Source organism: Candida orthopsilosis (assembly GCF_000315875.1).
Source record: "Candida orthopsilosis Co 90-125, chromosome 2 draft sequence".
Classification (NCBI taxonomy): domain Eukaryota; kingdom Fungi; phylum Ascomycota; class Pichiomycetes; order Serinales; family Debaryomycetaceae; genus Lodderomyces; species Lodderomyces orthopsilosis.
The window spans coordinates 1816123-1834171 of NC_018295.1; the positions used below are offsets into that span (position 1 = coordinate 1816123).

Here is an 18049-nt window from a genome sequence, read left to right on the forward strand (position 1 = left end):
CTAATCGTATTAAGTGTAGATTTACTTTATTGTGAATACTAATATCTGACGCATCACAACCAGCCAAAAGTAAAAGGCAAAAAAATGGTAGAGATCTTAATGTTCTAAAATCTAAATGACAAGTCAATTTCGGTTTAATTACATCTAAATTTTTTGTTTGAGATGTGAACTTTCAGAAAATATGTAGAGTCTATTCAACGTTTTCTTAGTTTATTTGACTTACTAATGTGCAAAATTGTTTCGAAACAAAAAAAACAAAGCTTGCAGTAATTACAGCATCAAAAGTGAACGTAACTAGCCTATGCATGACAAATGTTATTGAAAGAGTGGTCATCTTTCAATTTTGATGCTAGTAGATGTGGGAAAAGTGTTGAGACCAGGAATTTGCGTTTCCCAAAAAAGAAAATTTGCAACTACTAAATTTGAATACATGTGACTAAAATTATTGCAAATGTATAAACCAGCAGAACAATTTTGCAAAAATTCAGCATATGGCGCAGTTGCCTTCCTGAATTTGTTAGACTGGGTGGCCAAGCTGGTTAAGGCGTGTGACTGTTAATCACAAGATCGAGAGTTCAATCCTCTCCCTGGTCGTTTATTTTTTCATCCGTCTGACCTTTTATTTTTAGTGGAAAAAGTGTCCTACTTCCATTAATTTGGTAGTTTACTGAAGCTACCTAACAGGTTCAATAAGGGCTACATAGCACTCTAGCATTATACGGGGCAAATCTCAATTTGTTGTGTGGGGCTTTTTTAGTATCAAATTATGTGTTTTGGGAATAACTGGTGAATTAACTAATAATTAATCTACATAAACTATATATTTGCCACTCGGATATCACCCTGATTTAATAACTTTTTGCTACACGGATATTTCCAATGTATACCTCGTTCGACTTCTTTATACTCTAGAATATTAGTGAATACGTTCATAAAACGACAAGAACAAATTTCAATGAGGAGTAGAGAGTTAGCATAGAGTAAGATATATGATCAATGAACAAGGTAAACGATTTGTCCAATGTTGAAATCGTTTCTTGACATCAATTGTTCAGAGCACTCATTTTTATAGAATTTGCAACCACAATGTAATTACAAGTTACGATTTGAAATACTCAAGATACAAATATATTGGAGATCTCCTAAATACACTGCTGAGTAATTCTCTCAGTTCGCTCTATACTCAAACTTTCTACAAAAGGCTCCAGAAAGAAGAAAGCGTTAAACTTTAGTAATCCCAAAAGCTCATTTTCTGCTAAAATTGCTCTACTAAACAAACTCTAAATGATTTATGAACTCATCGCCACAACCTAAAAAAGCTTTCAATTGTGGATATAATTTCTCCCCTCAATTTTAGTTAAATTTAGTTGCCATTTCAACAGCAGCAGCGCCCCAATCCTCCCCGTGATTGTGCATCTTACCAGGAATCAATCCTGCTCTAGCTTCCGCTTGTTCTTCAGTCAAACAAGTCAAGACACCAAAAATGACAGGAATTCCCAATTCAAAATTCAACTTCATCAATTGATTAGTAGTTGAATCACAAATATATTCGAAATGCATAGTTGATCCTTTAATCAAAACACCAATTGGGATAATTGCATCCAATGGAGTGCCCTTTTTCTTTTGTTGTTCAAAGAAAAGTTTTGAACCATATGGTAATTCAAATGATCCAGGTACGGTTTCAATTACAATGTTATCTTCTTTGACTCCCAATTCTTTTAATCTGTTGACTGCACCTTGGACTAATGAATCAATTATCTTTTTGTTCCATCTGGCGTGGAGGATTCCAATTCTTAACTTTGAACCTAAGATTATATTAGTATATTTGACAGGAACAGTATTGGTGTTTGCTCAAACATACCATCGTATTGTCTATCCAATTCTCCTAATCCTTTAACAGCCATTTTTCTTTCTAGTCTTTGTTTCGCAAGGTTATGGTGAAATTTATTGCGTTAATGGATGCAACGTACAATATATATGTATGAGTGACAAATTGTAAGGGTTTTTATAAAAATTGTTCATGGGGTTAGTAATATGCAGGTTTTGATCTCTTTGTTATTGTCTTTTCTGAATAAATTCTGAAAAATTTAGTTTTTGAAAAATTTTCGGCCTTCAAAGTTTCATTCACCTCCAGTCCAATCAATTTCAATGAAAAACGGTCTATTGTTCCTGTTCAGCACCATATAACAATAGTGTCCTATTGGTATGTGATATATTTCCTATAACAATGCCAAACTTAGTTGAAATAATACCTTATTTAATGATGATATATACACTGGAACTTATTTAAACAAAATGATTATCCAAAACAGTATAGTTAAAATAGTCTTTCACCCCTATCTGAAATCAACTAAGAGACAGACGTTGAGTATGGAGGATGTTGTACTAACCATTGTGACATATAGAGAAGTAACGATGTGAATTTTGCAAGTGAATGATCCTGCTTTACCTTTCATGCTCATTATTCAATTAGACAACAGCATGTTAACTTATGTAAACCATCACTACAGGTGGAAAGGTTTTAGAACTCATGTGTCTTTTCATAGATTCGTCTTACATCTTTACGCGTCTTACAAGTTCAGCCTGCTCCATCTCTTTCATGTCTTTTCCATTTCTTGGTTGATGTAACATAATAACCAACGATTTTTTTAGGAAGAGGCACTTTGACCCGAAGCGGAAATCAACACGCCCCGGAAATGTAACCTTCGCGAAAAGTCGTGTGCGTGTGCTTGTTTCGGAATAACTTTAATTAGTGATGAATCGGCTGAGTAAGGAGAAGTTTTGCGATAAACGGATAAACACTAAAATGTGAGACGAATATATTGGTAAAACACACAAGGCTTACTTTCCGATTCGGTCCAAACTGGATCGTTTCCTGATGCCTAGGTAGATCTATCCGACCACAGCAATACTATTTTATGCATAAAATCACCAGGTTACCCAAAACTGCAGTGTCTAAAAGTTAAAAAAGGTATGGAAATAAACGACATGAGTAATAGAAGGTTTCAGTTTCAATTATTTTCCATAAAAATCTATAATGGTCCAGAAGGTTTCAGGTTTTACAGGCGCGGCAACATATTAACAACTTCAAATGATTGTTGATACACGATTGGTGTTAGTTGTTCGTAAGACCGTATCGAAAGCCCAAAGTTTAGAGACATAGAATATAGAGTGTAAGTATGGGTGTTGTAACTGGAACCAAAAGATCTAAAAATTTTCTTTGCTATGTGTGTACATATTTGAACCGTTGCTCCGTATGTACGTTTCTTATTCCTTTTTGTTGTAACACTAAAAACACATAAATTTAACCAAATACAAATCTCAACATCCTCTCAATAATTAATAGACCAAACCTAGGAAAAAGATGTAGTTGTTTCTACATGAATATACGACTACTGTGCAACTACAGTGTTTGTTGTTGTTGTTGTGTGTTCTATAAACGAATGACATGTTTTGCCTCTTTTCGGAGTATACAAAAATGTACTGCATATAAATGAATACGCTTTAATTTTTCTGTTGAGTTTTTACACAGTTACACACTTTACACAAAAACAATGTCTTATCTAAGAGAGATATATATGTATATATTAGTAGATGATTGTAAATGTTCCAAAGCAAAACAACTCATCAACTCAATACAACATCTTCAATTTCAATACTGTTGGTATACTTGATCGTGTCTACGTGTAACACATATAGCGCATACATATTGCATAAACTATGTCTATCAATCCTAGATTCAAATTATTAAGAGGATCTACTTCTACTCAAAAAGCCCATCCTCAAATTGCTGTCCAACAACAGCAACATCTTCACGAAACGCCACACCTGACGAAATCTCAGAACAGGTACAATAGTAGTAGATTTGAAGCTACATCAAGCATCTTATCAGACTATGATGATTTAGAAGTGATTGATGATGTTAATGAAGAGTCACTGTATGTTCTATTCAACCCGATTTCGAAACCCAAAAATGAGTCAGATATACTTTCTTTGACTAATACGTCAAAGGGGGAATCAGAAGTGGATACAGATCAGGAATATGAAGCTAATGACGTACAAAAGTTGAAAGAAGATGAAGAAGAAGAGGATGATGATGACGTCGATGTGCACACTGACACGGAAAAACTATCCAACAAAATAAACAGTTGGTATAACTCAAATATTGTGACATCTAGTCAAGAAATTGATGAAAACGTAGCTAGTTGGAACTTGGATGAAGATGAGGAATTGTCGAGTTCTAACGCACTGAGACTACCACAACAACAACCAGAACAGCAACTGTTGGAAGAGAGCAAAAGACTACTCACTGAATTTTATGGAGATGACCTTTTTAAGTGCCTTGATCAAGAAGATATAGCTAAAGTCAAAGGATTCCACAATATGATGGATGTTAAACGTTTCCTTTTAGAAAAAGATGTTGCTCCAACTGATTCGTTACTCAGACAATTGATTTACAAGATCCTTTACGTTAAAGATAAATCATCCAGTTTTGACACTTCTCATCACACTTTCAATTTAGGAAACACAAATTATATCAACTATTTAATGGAGGATGTACATCAAAAACAACTGCAACCACTACCATTTGGTGGAAGTTTCTTGGGTGCACCATCCACTTTTTCTGATACTAATACTGGTGGTGGATCATCTTTGATTATGTGTGGAGGTGTTGGATTTGGTGACAAGACTTCATGGAATGATATATAAGCAATCAGAAGCGCTGTTTTATGAAAGTTGTTGGTGTGTACTTTCTGAAGCTTCTTAGAGAAATTTTCTGCTTACATGAGCTTCAAAGGTGGTATAATTGGGATAAGAGTTATGGGATAGGGTTGCTTTAGGCTCATACGGGGAAAGGAAGATGGCTCTTAGCTATCAATTGTCGCTGTATGTTCTTATTTGGTATTTTTGGTTTATTTGTTTCTGGCTTGCAATTTTATTATAGTTGGTTATAGGTCTTTGTCTATTGTAAATTATAACTATTAGATCTTGTTGATATTCAAGATACCTAGCTGTGTACGAGTCCAATCTCTTGGAAACTTTTCTTGATAGTCTATTGCTTTGTCATATCTATTTTGTGCCACACAACTTTGGTCGACAACTGAAAAAAAAAAATCTGCACTTCGAACCAGCCTTTCGACCAACGAACCAATTGCCACTACAAACACCTGAAAACAAAATCACGAATCATAATGAGTGGATGTATGTAATTAACATTAAGAGCACATGCTTCGAATGAAGTACCTATGAGTGATTTAGCTCCCTATACTAACTTTCCCTTAGTTCGTCTTCTTGACTTGGTTAAATTCTTTTTACCTATCCTTCCTGAAGTTGAATTCCCGTTTGAAAAAACCAAATTCGATGAAAGAATAGTATTTACCGTGGGATCAGCTTTGATTTTTCTTTTTGGCCAATTACCTATATATGGATTAATCCCTCAAGCCCAATTTCATTTACAAGATCCATTTTATCAATTTAGACTGATTTTCGCAATGGAAAAGGGAACGTTGTTAGAATTAGGATTATTACCAATTATCACATCAGGTTTTATTTGGCAATTGAGTGCAGGATTGAAGTTGATTAATATTAATTTGGGTTTGAGATACGACCGTGAATTATTTCAAAGTGGACAGAAATTGACTAGTTGGGGAATTGCTATTGTGTTCACTTTGGGATTGATTTATTCTGGTTATTATGATGAAGTGATTAGAGGATATGATTTAATCCCAAAGGAACATGGATCTATCTCATCTTCATTGCCATTGGGGTCTTATTTTATTATCTTTTTGCAAGTTGTGTCGTGGCAAATTATTGTCAGTTTATTAGTGGAAATTTTCGATAAAGGATATGGATTTGGATCAGGAATCTTGTGTTTTTTAACCTTACAAAATGCCACTAATTTCATTGCTGATTTAGTTGGATTAGAAATGTACCCCGTTATAAATTCAAATAAATTTGAAAGTCTTGGTGCATTGATGAATTTATTACGTAATTTTTCAATCTTCAATTTGAAATCTACAAGTTGGCAAATTTGGCATGCTTTTACTAGAATTCAATTGCCTAATTTAACTCAATTCTACATTGCTTTTGCCTCGGTGTTTGTTGTTATTGCATTGCAAAATTTCCGGGTTGATATTCCAATTAGATCAACTAAAGTTAGAGGTATGAATCAAATGTTCCCCATTAGATTGTTGTATACTGGTGGATTACCAGTATTATTTGCTTATTCAGTTGTCGCCAACATTCAAGTGATTGGATACATTTTATTTTCCATCTTGCTTAAATCAGGAGCACCACCATTGGTAATTACTTTATTGGGAAACTATGTCGTTCAACCAGCAAGTAACAGATTAGTTTTAACTGGTGGGTTCTTATACTATTTATCTCCAGAACAAAACTTATTAGCATCAATTGCATCCCCAATTAGAACCGTCACTTATTCATTAACAATTGTGAGTTTATCAGTTTGGTTTGGTTTTAAATGGAGTTATATTTCAGGTTCTTCTCCAAAGGACATTGCCAAACAATTTAAAGATCAAGGTATTTCCATTGCCGGTAAAAGAGACATTTCAATCGCCAAAGAATTATCAAAGATTATCCCTACTGCTGCTATAACTGGTGCTTTTGCTCTTTCTGTATTGGCAGTCGCTGGTGATTACTTGGGTGGTTTGGGAAAGAATGGTGCCATAATCATTGGTGTTTCTTCAGCATTTGGTATTTTGGAAGAATTTATGGTTGAATATCAACAATCAACTGGATCACAATTCTCAAGTGCCCTTGCTGGTGCCCAATAGAGAATGCGAAGGAAGAAATATTTAGGAGTGGATACATTATTGAGAATCCGCTTTCCACGCATTTGTTATTTGTTTGTAAAAATTAGTTATTTTATTAATCATCATATAAAACTGCATTATTTAGTTTAAGACTTTGTCTAGGTATATTGCCGTTGCAAATACTACTCGATTTTGATGAACTTGGAGTTATTGAAATTAACAGGGCATTTTTGTATTTAGCTTGTGCTTTGCTCTCTTGATCAACATTTTTGGTCAAATATTCATCTTTTGACAATACAGGAGAAAGATGAAATTGTTTCATGGTAAATCGAGTAGGATCAGTTAGCGGTTTGTCTAATTTAGCAATTGAACTGAAATTTGTTGGTTTTTGAGGGGAAGGAGATACATGATTGGAAGGAGCAACAGTGGATTGAGGTGCAGCACCATCACTTGCCAATTGCAATATAACCAAGGAAAATATAGCTCTCACTAAAGAATTTACCTGTAAAGCCACAAACTTTACTGGTTTTATCATAAACCATTGCACCAACAAGAAAGGAACCATCAAAAGCAATTTAAAGTATAGTTTAGCTATGTGAATGGGTAATTTGAAATTGGCCCAAATGATTGCATTGAATAAATGATGTAAAGGATGATGAATGATATCCACCAAGTGATCCATTATTTGAACATATATTCCCAATAAGTACTTATCAATCACTTCCATCAAAAACACTTTGAAAATTTCATTATCACTTGACTTGTATTCATTCATAAGAAATGCCAATTCTGCAACCAATACTTTTCTAACCGAACTAGGATTGTTGAATAAATCCAGGATCGAAATCTCATTCCTAATAGACTTTAATACAGACCTGGTGCATTCTAATATAGTCTTGTTTGAAAGAGCTTGACCCGGTTGGTCAAATCTATTGAAAGATGGTGGTTCCAATGACTCAAAAATCAAATCATCCTCTTCAACAATTGTTTTCAAAGGCGTTTGAGAAAATGAGTGATGTTTGTGTAACGAAGGTGTGGGTACAAATTGAGAATAATCAACTTCAGTTTGCATCAAAGAAAATAACGGCGAAGTTCTTGGAGGTGGCACCCCTAAAGGAAATGGTGATATTGAATTATGGGTCTTGGCTACCATTTGTTGCTCCAATTTGGTATTCTCTTGCAGTGACAAGAGTAATGGAGGTGGAGGTTGGGGCTGTTTGATTTTCTTGCTATTACTTGGCAATTCTTTTTGTCGCAATTGTTGCTGTTGTTGAAGCTGTTGATGTTTCTGTTGACGGAAGAGCTCGCGTTGCTGGTTTTGAGCTTTGTCTCTGTTATCCAACTCCTTTTGCAATTTAATCAAATCCAACTTCAATCGATCAAACTGTTTATTATGAACTTGTAAATGATCCAACAAGATTTGATTGGTAAGATTGGGTAGGAAATATTGCTTCAAATCGGAAAACCAGGTTTGAAAACTAGGGCTCTGGGTATATATTGGACTATGGTTGTTATTCAAAGATGAATATTGCAATGAATCAGTAAATGTAATGATGATTCTGAAAATCGACCAGAATTGCAACAATGCAATATTGACATTATTGAACACCATTTTCTTACGCTTTTGATCAATTATGGTGTATTTCCGAGTCCATATGAGTAAAACCGAACTCAAAAGCGATGATACTAGACAACAAACCAATGCCATAATTTGAAATGTGTTAATTTTGCGCACCATCAAAACCACTTTATCAGTGTTTTCAATGGCAAAATCATCTTCATTCAATTGTTGGAGTAACTTTGTTTTTGTTGATTCTAATTCCTTCATCCAATTGTATGGCCACTCAAGGGTAAACCTCACCACCCAACTGATCAACACAACAGTCAACAAGTCAATGACAAAATTTCCAATTTGTTCATTTTGAGGAACATTTTTGGTATTGATTGGGAAAATTATTGATGTTAATGTAGGAAGTATAATTACAATATAAGTGAAAATCTTGTAGACAACTTCATGTGATTGTGAATGCAAAGTGACGCTCGCCGTTAACACTGAGGACTTTTTATTGTCTGATTCTTTCTCAGAAACGGTTCCTGATTTAACCAATGAGGATGTAGAGTTTGTCTCAGACTGTGTTGTTGGTAACTTGCTGCTCAGCTTTGAGGACTTCGCCTGATCTGACAGCTTCTTTTTTGTACTTGTGGTTATTGGGGACAGGACACATGCTGCTAGTGTATTTTCCCTTAACTTATTATGGCTCATGGTGCCAGGTGTTGTAAATTATTTTATTGCTATGCGTTTTCCTATGTGCTGCAAAGACGTGTTAGCTGCAATCACATATATCTTTTGTATATAGACAGTGTACTTCCTTTGACAGAAAAGGCTAGCTATTTAGCTGCAGTGGATTCTAATGCACCTCTTGTAACCAGTCTATAAGGTGATATACCTAAACAGTGCTAGTGTCTATTGAAGTGGTTACCAGTTATAAAAAATTTGTTTGTGGTTGTAAAAAAACCAACTAAGCGAAGGAGATGAAAGTTTTGTGTGTGGTGCTGCTGCTTTTTTTTTCCTTATTATGAGAGTGTTTTTGACAAAGTCCACTTCTTAAGTATCTTTTTCCTTAGTTTGTAGCCAGGGTCACAAATGTCTGTATCAATTGGATGGAGAAGAGAGGGGAATCTTGGTCCTTAAAAAATTTCCCCCTTGGTAGTTAGATGATGTGTCTGAGCTTAAATTAGTCATTGAAAGTGGAGATTGGAGCCTAAATTATACATATATATAGCTTATGTGGTGGATTTCTGAAGTCTCAACAACTTATTTGAGAAAAAGCATTTGTTTACATTACATGTCTACTGTTAGACATGCTTACTTCCAGTGCCACTTTCGTAATTGAATTTTAGAGTGTAGTATAATAGACATCTGTTGATGGTTAGAGTGTATATTATAAATAATAACATTTTTAAACCATACGTTTGACAAAAGAGTGAAAAGCTTCTTTTAGAGAAGACAATAAACAAAAGACACGTGCTTTGTGTATGTAGGTATGGATGTAATGAGATAGTGCTGATCTTGTGTACTTATCCTTCTTATTGTATATAGGACAATACACTTTTGGTATTGTTTGATTTTGTGTTATTGTCCAAAAAACCGTGTCTTTGTCTCATCTTTACGTATTATGACAAATTAAACTTTCTCTTCATAACATTAAGTAATATGAGGCTATCTACTTTCATTATCACATGTTATCTTAACCCTTAGGGTTTTGCCATCACATGCGTTGAAATGCGTTTCAAAAGTATTCAAAATGTTTGCATAGAAAAACAGTTGTTGTAGTAGTGTCCCGATGTGGATACAATCCAAAGACAATAGGATACAAAAATATGCTACCTGGGTTAAAACTTTTCTCTCTTCTTATATGGTTCTAGGCTCAATAACGATCTACAATTTAGATCAAACCTAAAGAATTCTTAATTTTTTCTTTTTCATTGTTTTGTATGACTTTTGCAATTCTTGGTAATATGATTTACGATGGGGCGGGAAGAGAGAAACAATGTGTCTCTCTTCAAACCCATAACCATAAACAGGCTTAAAATAAACAACAAGAAAGAGAAGGTCAGTAGTACATTACAACAAACTCTTTTTGTATATTTTGCAAGTTAAAAGAGTCATTTTCCTATTTAAGCTGAAACCTATATGCACATCTCTTCATTTATCACATGCTATTTTTAGACTACATAAGGTATTTGGTGTGGTTCCCCAAAAGGGTGCAAAATCAAAACAAAACAACTTGATGACATGTCTCAAAATTGAGATAATACAATTGACGAATTTTACAACAAAGTTCAATATATAAAGCAGTAATATAGCTTTGCCAAAACCTCGTTAACTCTAGAAACACTCATTGACGAAGTATTTGTGTATTCCACGGGATAAGTGTGAGGTACCATCGGCCCAATCATAATAAACCGACATCTAGTGTTATTAAATGTGGTGCCAATTTTTATTTGTATCAGGTGGTTTTCTAAGCAAATTGCCACTGTATAAATATACTTCTAAAATCCCACTTCTTTTTTTCTTTTACTTTTTTGCAAATTGAAATATTCTTGAAAACTGTAAACTAGGTGCTGTGCAGAATGAAAAATAACCGGTTCTGGACTTATTTTAGTTCTATCGACCTATAATGCTCAATGGCAATCATCACGTCCGTGAGAAATGGGAATTTGAAAACCATTTGGGTCTTTTTAGAAGTCGTTTACAAGCTAAAAGAGATGGTAGAAGCTGAGCAGACTGGAAAGGCTGCTACAGTATGTACAAGAGGATACCACTCATTGAGAAAACCGATCAATGCTTTCTCAGTGGGCGGCGGGAAAGAGTATAAGTGAAGAAAATCTCGACTTTCTCGTTATCCTATTGCCAACGGTTTCAAAAATGCACTGTGAGTTTTACATTTCTGATATAAAGCAGAAATTCTCCATTGGTGGGGATCCAGCCTGGCTACCTAAAAAACACGCTTGAATTTGCAGTACTCTGAAATCAAATGGTAATGGTTCAAATTCCACGTTTTGTTTGTATTCTGTAAAGCGCTTTGTTCTGTAGCACCCCGTAGTTTTCTTTGGATTCTTATTTTCTAATCCCCTAACAGGTCGTTCTTCATTCATATTTAATTTATAATTCTACGCACTTTCATTTCATATGTGTATCTAGCACACATGTTATGTAATACTCGTTCCATACTTATAACAAATTGTAGTTTATGTTAGTAATTACATTTGTAGATAAGGTTGAATTGATCGTTAAGCATCATTTAAAACCATTATTTCTCTTCAATTGTTGACCAAATTTCGAACTTTTCACCAAGCTCATATACTATACATTACTTGATAGCTATAAAAAATAAACTTCTGAGTCGATCGAAATTTCTCATAGAAAGTTCACTTTGAAAATTAAATGTTGTATTGTGAGTAGTGATTTCTGTTCTCTGGAGTGGTTAACGAATTGAACTGACATGATGGCATGGAGACCCCCAACGGAATTCAGATGAGGGTGTACTATTTACATAACTCAATTCAACATAGTTTAAGTGAAGACAGCTTATCATTTGACATCGTATTTGGTTCATATTCGAAAGGGGTGGCAACTGCCAGTCTTTGAAGCTCAGACCCAATAACATCCCTCTTCACAATTCCTTACGTAATATGATTCATGCAGTTCGGTAATTTTTCTTTTTTGACACCATACAAAAGTTGAAACCTTCAGTCAAATTTGCATTCACTTCTTCTGCGTAATTGAACCTCGGTGTAATTATCGGAAGAGTTACGTCTAAGGTCCATTCAGCAGTCTGAAGGTCATCGATAACTTGAGCCCCTCGGTATCCAAAGTCCGTCACTAAGTGAGACATTCCAACGGAATTTCCACAATAATCTATGCATCATTTCTTAAATTGCAAAGCTTTTGTATGTAGGAGAAAATTTTCACTTTACGCAAAAAGAAATGTGAGATTCTTTCTTTGAGAAAATGGTATTCCATGATGTTCCAAGTGGTCTATAGCCATCAGAGGGTCATTGAAAATTCTGGGTGTGTCCCTATTATCAATCAAGTCACAAGATACTTAATACACAATTAGTCTTGATTAAGTCAAATTGATAACAAGAAAAAGGAGGAGAAAAACTTAAATTTCTTTTTCTTCTTTCAGAAAAATTTTTTTCATCCTTTGCCACACTTTCGTTTCCTCTTCCACAGTATAAAAAGGAGAGACACTTAGTTCACAATTTACATTTCATCTTCATCTTCATCTTACATATACACATCTATTCTTCAGTCATGGTTTTAGTACAAGATTTATTACACCCAAATTCAGAAACTGAAAAACACACTTACAAGTTGAAAAAGTTGGTTCAAGAACCAAACTCTTATTTCATTGACATCAAATGTCCAGGATGCTTTAATATTGCTACTGTATTCAGTCATGCTCAAACTGCTATTGCTTGTGAAAAATGTTCCAATTTGTTGTGCACCCCAACTGGTGGTAAGGCAAAATTAGCTGAAGGTTCATCATTTAGAAGAAAGTAGATCCAATAGGGGGTCTAATATGAATCGACTGTTGTTTTATTCGATGTTTGGATTTTGCATTATATTCATATTCAGTTCTTGAATACTTTCATGATCATTTCAGCTTTATTTTAGTTTGGTTAATTGATGTAGCAGTGGTTGACCATACGAGAATGGAGAATGAAAGGACAGTATTATGATGGATAAGGCACGCATTGAAATACAAGGAGGTATGTGGTAGTGATTTTCCTTGTTTCCAATGGCAGGCTTATTGTCTAGGTGGATTGCTTGGGAGCATATCCAAGGAGAAATTAGAGGGGTAGTCGCTGGAGTGTATGAGGGGTTTATGGGTAGCAGCGTAGCCCTTCAACCGATGACTTACTCACCCCCCTTTCCCTTGATGGTATGCTGAGATCAACTGCAAATAAATGATGACATTATGAGTAGGATCTAGAAGGTAATTTCAACATTAGCAGTGATTTGGCTTAAGAGGATTTTCTTTGGATCTTTAGCATGTGGTTTTACATAAACATTATACATTTGGCATGTTAGGTCGACATTTGTTCAATTTTTATTTATTGATTGCATCGGATGTGTATACCTTGTTACGGGATTTAACAAGAATACACTCCTGTTTGAGTTTTTAGTATTATGTTATTAGTTTTGTTTTATTTAATGAACGATATCAAATTAAAATCAGAGACATGTAGAGAGATTTTTAATCCATAAATAAATAAATGCCCGATTAATCTATATACATGGTACCTATATACAGTCACTTCCCTTCATATTCATCCGGATTGATATCCAATTGTCTGCCTCGTTTTTTATAAGATCGACTATTTTCCAATTTACTTGCCATCATTTCTGTTGCTAAAAATCCATCATCAAATTCACTTTCACTAACTCCAACCTTCTTCTTCCAAATCTTACGTTGTTGCTCCTTTTTGAATGTCTTTTTATGACTCTTGTATAATGCGTCCAACTTGGATTTGATTTCATTTGATATTGGCTGCTTCTTAATATTCGTCTTTTTATCCAATGCCCACAAGTCACCCAATTGAACTTTTCTTGCATCATGATAAGCTTGTTTACCCAATGACCGAGGAATTTGCCACGTTTCCACATCTCCTTCATTAGAACAAACGGTTAATTTAACATTCTTTTTAAGTTTATCAGGAGTTCTAATAATTCTAGGCCAGTTGTTGATATCATCTTGATCTATTGGTGAATTGTCATGATTACTAAAATCACGTAAATTGTTGATATGCGAAATCGATTCCTCGTTGTTGTCGCTTCTTTCAACAATTAAATAAGAATAAGAACCATCTTCAGTATCCCTACCACCCGGTCTACCTTTACCACCAAGTTTTTTTAATTCACCCCGACTAAGGGTCCCAATTCCATCAATTGAATTCTTATCCCATTTTACAGCCAATTTCTTACCCTTTTTCAATTCCATTGTATAGTTGGGCCTTTCAACTATTTTGGAAAACGAACAGAAATTTAACCTGTGTTTGTGTGATGGAATTTTATAATACTTTGGATCCCCCAATTGCAAAGGACACTTTCTATGGTGAGGACATGGTGCAATAACTTTTAGATGGTAATCTATTTTATCAAAAGAAGATTCGCTCGAAGATGCCTCAACATCAAGCACGTCAAAATCAGGATCATTCTCTTCGTCAAATTTCAACTCATTATGGTCGATTTTGCCAAATTTCTCATCCAATTCACTTTCCAAATTGAGACCTTGCTCTCTAGCCTCCTCTAAATCCAACTGAGCCAACATTTCTTTTTCAAATTCAATATCTTCTTCACTAATCATGTTATCCTCTTTTTTCAAGTGTTGTGGTTTACCACTTGATCCTTTGAGGTATGGTCGAGGAATTTTACCCAATTCATGTGGGAAATTCTCTGGGCGTATCATCAACTGTCTTGCTCTTGCAATAGTCTCGAATCCGACAGAGTTTCCTCGCTCAACCAAAACCAAATGTCCCTTTGGTGCAAGTAATCTTAAGATCATTCTCATATTCTCATCAACGTCATTGGGAAAATTGTACTCTCTGGTTAACAATGAGTGATGAACAATGATTAGGTCATAATTCTTTGTCACCGGCATACTATCCCTTAACTTAGTTCGAATTTCAATCTTCTTCGCATCGATTGGTCCCACATACTCCTTCTCCTCAGTTGGTTGCTCGTTGGTTTCCACGTTTCTTAAATTTTCATTTACTTGCCTTGATAATATTATTTTGGCCCTTTTTTTCATTTCGTTATTCCTCCTTCCAACTATGTAGGCGTCTTTCTCTTCGGGAACCCAATCCTGCCCCATAATTTCATTTAGTGCCACAATACCTGTTGCTGGCCCATAACCAATATCCAATACTCTCCTTGGATTGAACTTGCTATGACCAACCCTTTGCCTTAATTCACCAATCACTTGTTTAACATGGCTATAATCTTGTAAGAAAAGTGCTGCAATATGTGCATTACAATCAAGCTCACTCAGTGGTGCTTGCTGAATCTGGTTCTTTTGCAAGTTCTGATACACCGAGACCACACGTTCTCTTAGCTTTGCCGGTATTGTGGTACTCAAAATGTTGTTCTGAATTGTTTTGGCAATTTCAGGTGGTAAGATTGTAACAGAGTGGTCAACTCTTCCTTGTAGAGTACGATCATCGAGCCTAGCTTCCAAAGCATTGTGACCTTTGATTAATGTACCATCAGTATTCCTAAATGGGGATCTTTCTTCAAATTTTAGTGAGTCATCTTCTTCAAGGTGGCTCGCAACTTGATCTTGTGGTAAATATTTTTTCAAAATTTCTGCTCTTGATCTATCCTCTGTCTTTATAAAATCGAAATCAAATTCTTGATTGACCCGTTTCCTTTGTTGTATATGCGGTAGAGTATGCTGTCTTCGTATGATAAATCCTATCCTGTTCCTTGTAAATGATACTCCTCGATTAAAGCTCATCGTGAATGGTTGCAAGAAGAGCGAGATGAGTGTAAAATGCACCAAACAGAATTTCTTTAAAAGAAGTGTCCAAGCGAAAAATGAAAAAAAAGAATCGGAAGTTCGACCAATTTCGTCAACAACTACACAACTAGCCCATACCAACACAAAGCAATGTTTAGATCCGTCTCACTAGCTTCCTCTGTCCTTACTATTGGATTAATTGCTACACACAAACCCACAGCTATCAAAAATGAGTCATCATCATCAAAGAGAAATTTCTACGAGGATGATGCCGAGATTATTCCACTTCCTGGGACTGTGGTTCCAGCACCAGCTTCAGAAATCAATTCATTAGGTGAAAATAGGCTTGTTGATGGGATATCCGTACGAACCACCAATTCAACTGAAAGTTTTTTCAAAAGTGCAAGGGAATTCACTTCAGCTAGAATAAATGATTTGTCAAATTGGGTAAACAAAAGCTACACCAAATTCAACAACACGGAGAGATTTGTCACTTCAACGGTCAGTGACTTACATTATAAGAAGGAAGATCTTTTACCAAATGGTATATACGTTATAGTTGCAGCTTTGGCGGGAACAATCGCAGCAAGACCTCGTGGAATGATAGCTAAAATCACATTCCCAGTGGTAACCGGGTTGGCAGCTTTCAAGTACTTTTTACCAGTAACATTTGACAACACGAGGGAGTTTACATGGAGATTGGAGCAAAAAAATGTTCCACAAATAGCAAAGCAACAGGCTGATGCTTACAATAGTGTTGTTGGATTGGCTAAGTCAATCGAAGATGGTGCAGAGCATAGTGTCAAGCGTGTAGAAAATGGAGCACATTCTATGAAGCAGTCCATTGCTAACATCACTGGACTCAACTTGGATGAGGAAGTGTCCAAGAAGAAATAGATGAAATTGTGTATACGCTTTAAACTCCCACCCAACTTTTTCCAACTTGCACGACTCTTACTTCAATTCTATTTTGGCTGCGAATATTATTTGTGCACTGTCAGCATAACCAAGTACTTACCTTTTTCACCTTCATACTGCAGTTCAATTTCGCTTTTCAAATGACAGGGGCCAACAGTTTATTAGATGAGAAGCGACCAGCCACTGCACTCCACCGAGTTCTTGAGAAGGTTGTATCTATGTCCGGTTTTGGAGCACCAGCAAGTACACAGCTGCACAATGACAATACCGTCACCGGTGAACACTCAGCAAAGCTATCAAGATCATCATCATACAAGATCAATCAAAAATTAGGCAAGCTCATAAAGCTAAACATAAAGACAAAGAAATTAGAGAAAGGGTTTTTGAACGATACCAACCTTTGGGCAGATTTCATTCCTACACAAGATTGCTCACTGATCATCAAGGATTTCAACTTCATCTTTTCAGCCCAGACTAGTTCAAGTGCTCAATTGAATGAAAAATTGGAGAAGATCAAATTGAGTTTATCATTTGTCAGCGAGCGTGAAAAGAAACAAAAGGAGTTACTTTATTCCAAAATCAAATTGGAAAAGCAGTTGAAAGAGAATAAAGCACGAGTTGGTCCTAAAGCATCGTCAACTGTTTTGATTATTGAAAAGTTGGAGGAGGTGGATTGCAGCTTACAAGTGGTTGAACAGCAATTTGTTCGGTCAATATCTAATGACTTGAAAGAGAGCATTATTGACTACATTTACACCTTACATTCAACATCACGCAAGTTGAATGAAGTGTGTGAGGATTTTATTGAATGTGTGAATTCATTGGAGCAAAGCCACTCGATCAATGGGTTAGAACAAAGTAATTTTGCCAATGGATTTAGTCATTGTTTGAGAGACGGTGAACTTGGTCGAACATCGCCAACAAGATTATCAAAATTAGCATTAAGAAGGAAATCACCCCAATTTCCACAGCATTATAGTGATAATGACCAAATTAAGTTGAAAAATTACGATTTGCCTACTCCCCAATCATCTTGCGCTGAATGCAAAAAAGTTCCTTGTATGCATACCGACCAAGACAATGGTACTCAACCTTTAAAGTCAAACCAAGCTTCCCAACCTCCATCCCTACCTTCTCAAGAGCAAAACTTAAACATTAGACGTACGTTTTCTAAAATTTATCCATTACAATCGCAAGCAAACCTGCATTTTGGAGAAGAGTTCCGCCACGATCAACTCAGGGACAATTCAATTCTTGATGATCATTGGAGTTAACCTATCGCAAAGGAATCTTTATACTAGTTTTTTCTTTGCTTCTATACAGGCTCTA

At 35.5% G+C, this 18049-nt stretch overlaps 8 protein-coding genes and 1 non-coding gene across 9 annotated transcripts; 6 read left to right on the forward strand and 3 right to left on the reverse strand. All coding sequences in view use genetic code 12, as the record gives it.

Moving 5' to 3' along the window:
- The first annotated feature begins 520 nt into the window (after window positions 1-520).
- CORT_0_Asn(GTT)_31 lies at window positions 521-594 on the forward strand. The gene has a single exon. It is a non-coding gene (tRNA).
- Window positions 595-1353: 759 nt separating this feature from the next.
- CORT_0B08780 (Lumazine synthase (6,7-dimethyl-8-ribityllumazine synthase, DMRL synthase)) lies at window positions 1354-1904 on the reverse strand (the record flags this gene model as incomplete). The annotated part of the gene is made up of 2 exons (XM_003867969.1): window positions 1354-1805; window positions 1862-1904. 2 exons carry the CDS (start codon window positions 1902-1904, stop codon window positions 1354-1356), a joined length of 495 nt encoding a protein of 164 aa, XP_003868017.1.
- Window positions 1905-3720: 1816 nt separating this feature from the next.
- Window positions 3721-4710, forward strand: CORT_0B08790 (hypothetical protein; the record flags this gene model as incomplete). Its single annotated transcript, XM_003867970.1, has 1 exon — window positions 3721-4710. One exon carries the CDS (start codon window positions 3721-3723, stop codon window positions 4708-4710), a length of 990 nt encoding a protein of 329 aa, XP_003868018.1.
- Window positions 4711-5192: 482 nt separating this feature from the next.
- Window positions 5193-6794, forward strand: CORT_0B08800 (Ssh1 protein; the record flags this gene model as incomplete). Its single annotated transcript, XM_003867971.1, has 2 exons — window positions 5193-5202; window positions 5284-6794. 2 exons carry the CDS (start codon window positions 5193-5195, stop codon window positions 6792-6794), a joined length of 1521 nt encoding a protein of 506 aa, XP_003868019.1.
- A 94-nt stretch (window positions 6795-6888) lies between these two features.
- Window positions 6889-9036, reverse strand: CORT_0B08810 (hypothetical protein; the record flags this gene model as incomplete). The annotated part of the gene is made up of 1 exon (XM_003867972.1): window positions 6889-9036. One exon carries the CDS (start codon window positions 9034-9036, stop codon window positions 6889-6891), a length of 2148 nt encoding a protein of 715 aa, XP_003868020.1.
- Window positions 9037-12594: 3558 nt separating this feature from the next.
- Window positions 12595-12843, forward strand: CORT_0B08820 (Rps27a ribosomal protein S27; the record flags this gene model as incomplete). The annotated part of the gene is made up of 1 exon (XM_003867973.1): window positions 12595-12843. One exon carries the CDS (start codon window positions 12595-12597, stop codon window positions 12841-12843), a length of 249 nt encoding a protein of 82 aa, XP_003868021.1.
- A 754-nt stretch (window positions 12844-13597) lies between these two features.
- CORT_0B08830 (Rsm22 protein) lies at window positions 13598-15799 on the reverse strand (the record flags this gene model as incomplete). Its single annotated transcript, XM_003867974.1, has 1 exon — window positions 13598-15799. One exon carries the CDS (start codon window positions 15797-15799, stop codon window positions 13598-13600), a length of 2202 nt encoding a protein of 733 aa, XP_003868022.1.
- A 153-nt stretch (window positions 15800-15952) lies between these two features.
- CORT_0B08840 (hypothetical protein) lies at window positions 15953-16699 on the forward strand (the record flags this gene model as incomplete). The annotated part of the gene is made up of 1 exon (XM_003867975.1): window positions 15953-16699. One exon carries the CDS (start codon window positions 15953-15955, stop codon window positions 16697-16699), a length of 747 nt encoding a protein of 248 aa, XP_003868023.1.
- A 161-nt stretch (window positions 16700-16860) lies between these two features.
- Window positions 16861-17994, forward strand: CORT_0B08850 (hypothetical protein; the record flags this gene model as incomplete). Its single annotated transcript, XM_003867976.1, has 1 exon — window positions 16861-17994. One exon carries the CDS (start codon window positions 16861-16863, stop codon window positions 17992-17994), a length of 1134 nt encoding a protein of 377 aa, XP_003868024.1.
- Window positions 17995-18049: the final 55 nt, after the last annotated feature.